This window comes from Setaria italica, chromosome V, assembly GCF_000263155.2.
Source record: "Setaria italica strain Yugu1 chromosome V, Setaria_italica_v2.0, whole genome shotgun sequence".
NCBI lineage: Eukaryota > Viridiplantae > Streptophyta > Magnoliopsida > Poales > Poaceae > Setaria > Setaria italica.
In genome coordinates, this window is record NC_028454.1 from 20,353,083 (window position 1) to 20,356,208 (window position 3,126).

General features: G+C 40.4%; 1 protein-coding gene across 1 annotated transcript; it reads left to right on the forward strand.

Annotated features, from left to right (window-relative positions):
* The first annotated feature begins 815 nt into the window (after positions 1–815).
* LOC105914395 (zinc finger BED domain-containing protein RICESLEEPER 2-like) lies at positions 816–1,453 on the forward strand. The gene is made up of 2 exons (XM_012845976.1): positions 816–1,239; positions 1,353–1,453. The coding sequence occupies exons 1-2, from the start codon at positions 816–818 to the stop codon at positions 1,451–1,453; spliced, it is 525 nt and encodes a 174-aa protein (XP_012701430.1).
* The last annotated feature ends 1,673 nt before the right edge of the window (positions 1,454–3,126 follow it).

Sequence of the window (3,126 nt, forward strand, 5' to 3'; positions counted from 1 at the left end):
ACTCCTACTCGGCCCAATAGTCGGTAGCGGCCTCTAGCAAGACGTGCCAACTCCTATACGCACACGAAGATCATATCAGACGAACCATCACAACATAATATACATGCTATTCCCTTTGCCTCACGATATTTGGTCTAGCTTCAAGCCGACCGCTCTTTCTCGATCCTGTGATTCGGAATCCCTTTGTAGGTTAACTCTTAACCGTACGTAGCATGGCCATGCATTTTCGGATCCGATCACTCGAGGGGCCCAGAGATATCACTCTCAATCAGAGAGGGGCAAATCCCATCTTGATTGACCATGTCTCATAGCATGCTTCTTGACAAACCCGAAAGCTACCTTTATAACTACCCTGTTACGGCGTAGCGTTTGATAGCCCCAAAGTAGGTCGATCCACATCTAGAATTCATGCGACAATCTTAGGTCTAAGGACAAAGCGTATATATTTTTTAAAGAGAGAACTACTTCTCGTGTTGGGTCAGTCCTAGCACATGTCTCCACATGTGTCCACATTATTAGTTCAACATCTCCATGTCCATGACTTGTGAAACATAGTCATCAACTAATACATGTGCTAGTCTAATATTCATGTGTGTCCTCACATGAACTCCGACTAGGGACAACTTTAGAATAACCATACAAGTAAAGAGTTTCACATACAATTCACATAATTGCAAATCAATTCAAGTAGCCTTTAATGGATATTCAATGAACACAACATACAAATCATGGATACAAATGGAATATCATCATCTCTATGATTGCCTCTAGGGCATACCTCCAACAATAAGAGCTATGAATTGCTAACTCAATTGATGAATGAGTACCAAGTGCAAATTGATCAAGAAGGTGTGGGTACATCAACTTATGGGGCTTCAAACTCTACTGTTAGTGCTGCTGCTGTTCTGTCCATATTCAAAACACTTTCCGCCACTAAGAAGACCTCAAGTCTTGTTAAAGCAAAGAGTGAGTTAGATTGGTACTTGGACGAAGAACCTTTTCCTCATGATGAGAATGAGTACTTTGATGTCCTCGGTTGGTGGAAGGTGGCTGGAACTCACTTCCCTACTTTGAGGTTGATTGCTCGTGATATTTTAGCAATTCCCATAACCATAGTAGCTTCTGAATCGGCTTTTAGCCCTAGTGGGAGGATTCTAAATGAGGATCACAGCTGTCTTACTCCACAAATGTTGGAAGCTTTGATGCGCAGCCAAAGTTGGTTCCGTCACAATCTTAAAGGTAAAGAAATATGCATTTGATTCCTGCAGCTTATCAATGTTGTCCTCTCATTCTAATGATCTTGTGGTAGCAGCTTACTAATGTTGCCTTTTTATTCCAATGTGCATTTGTAGGTCAAGATGATGGAAAGATTGACACCTTTTGGTCCTACCTTGAGGACATTGAAGAAGAAATGAAGGAAGAACCTTGCATCTCTACTATCAACTCTGATTAAGCTTGATGTTCATTTGTGTTGGTGAACTTGGCCTAGTGAACAATGTATCTGTTATGTGAACAATATTTGTGTGATTTGAGCCATATGCTGTTCTAGACTTGTGATTTGAGCCATGTGCTATTCTAGACTTGTGCATGTTGAACCATATTTATTTGGCTTGTACAGTTTTTATTAAGATGTTGAATAATCTACTTGATCTATGATATGAACCATGTATGCATTGGATGTAGTCATATTGATTTTGCTAGTGGCCTGGAGGGCACGGGTGTGCCTACAGGTGATGGGCGCGGGCACAACTTCTTTCCCGTGATAGGAGGCACGCGCGGGCACAAGTACAGGGTTTGCCTCGCAGGCGAGGGTCTGTAAACACTCTGCCCATAGGCAATGTGCCCATTGCCATCCATAATCAACACTGCCGCATAAGGATTTGGTAGAGCTTCTTGAGTACTCTGCTACCACATCATGTTCTTGATTTGCAAGAAGCACCATTGATTTGAGAACTTCCATCTAGCAATAGTGGATCTGAAGTCAGATTGTGATCTTGTAATTTATTTAAACTAAGAAAAGAAGGAAAGTCAATAATCATCATATGTTTAGTTTGTTACCCTAGAGCTGGATTGAAAAGGAGCAACTACAGATGTTGACCCTCTGGCTGGCTAAAACATGATATAGTCAAACTTCAGTTGATGCATTTATTTTCAAACATGATACAGTCAAATTATTGGGATATCTATTTTTAGTTTGTTCAAAACATGCTTCAGAGTTTTGCAACATAGTTGCCGAAAGAAGTTTCCTAATTCCAAAATAGCTGAGTATATCTCTTTACCATTAAACCTTGAAGGAAAGCAGGCAAAATCCTTTGGAGCAGGATATGACAATCATGAGTTTTTAGTCTTTGGAGTTTGCATCCATCAACGACAATACATCTTGATAAGTTAGAAGCATATCCAACTGGGAACTTCACCTAACTTATAAAATCACAAAACAGCTTCTGTTGGTTTTTACCCATTGTATATGGAGCTTGTAGCATTTTGCATGACTGTCCTTACGTAGTATTCTGCATGTGTAGATGTGGTCTAATGGCCATCTCTTCCAAATCAATCCTAGAATTAATCATGTCCTTTGTCTTCCTAGCAATTTTCAACAATGTTGTAATAAGGTTTTCACATATGTTTTTTGCAATGTGCGTGACATCAAGATTATGTGGCAGCTTTAGATTTGTCCAATATGGCAAGTCAAACAAACAAACTCTTCGGCTCCAACACTATCCGGATTCCCGCTTCCTTTTCTGACCTTGAAGAGGCTTTCCTAGTTTAATATCTTTAACCTCCTCTAGTTGCTGCTGAAGCTCCTCAGTAGTAAATTGCTCTGGCCTTTCTCAGCTTTTAGTATTAGCATCAAAGTCTGCTTTCTTTCTTCTCCATGGATGGTCAGTTGGAAGGAAATGACGATGGCCAATATAATATATCTTGTTCTTCAATCTCCTAGAGCAAGGATGCTTGTCACAACGCACATAGGCATAATAACCTTTCATGACTCATCCCGCCAATGTGTTCAATGCTGGATAATCATGTATGCACCATATAACCGCAACACGTAGTTTAAAGGATTTATGACTACAAGCATCGTATGCATTGACACCCTTCCAAAGGTCCAACAGCTCATCTACGAGA

Bases quoted from the DNA above. Each gene is read 5' to 3' on its own strand.
- LOC105914395 (XM_012845976.1), top strand. From the start codon at position 816: ATGAATGAGTACCAAGTGCAAATTGATCAAGAAGGTGTGGGTACATCA. The intron at 1,240-1,352 runs GTAAAGAAATAT...GTGCATTTGTAG, and splicing joins GTTCCGTCACAATCTTAAAG to GTCAAGATGATGGAAAGATT.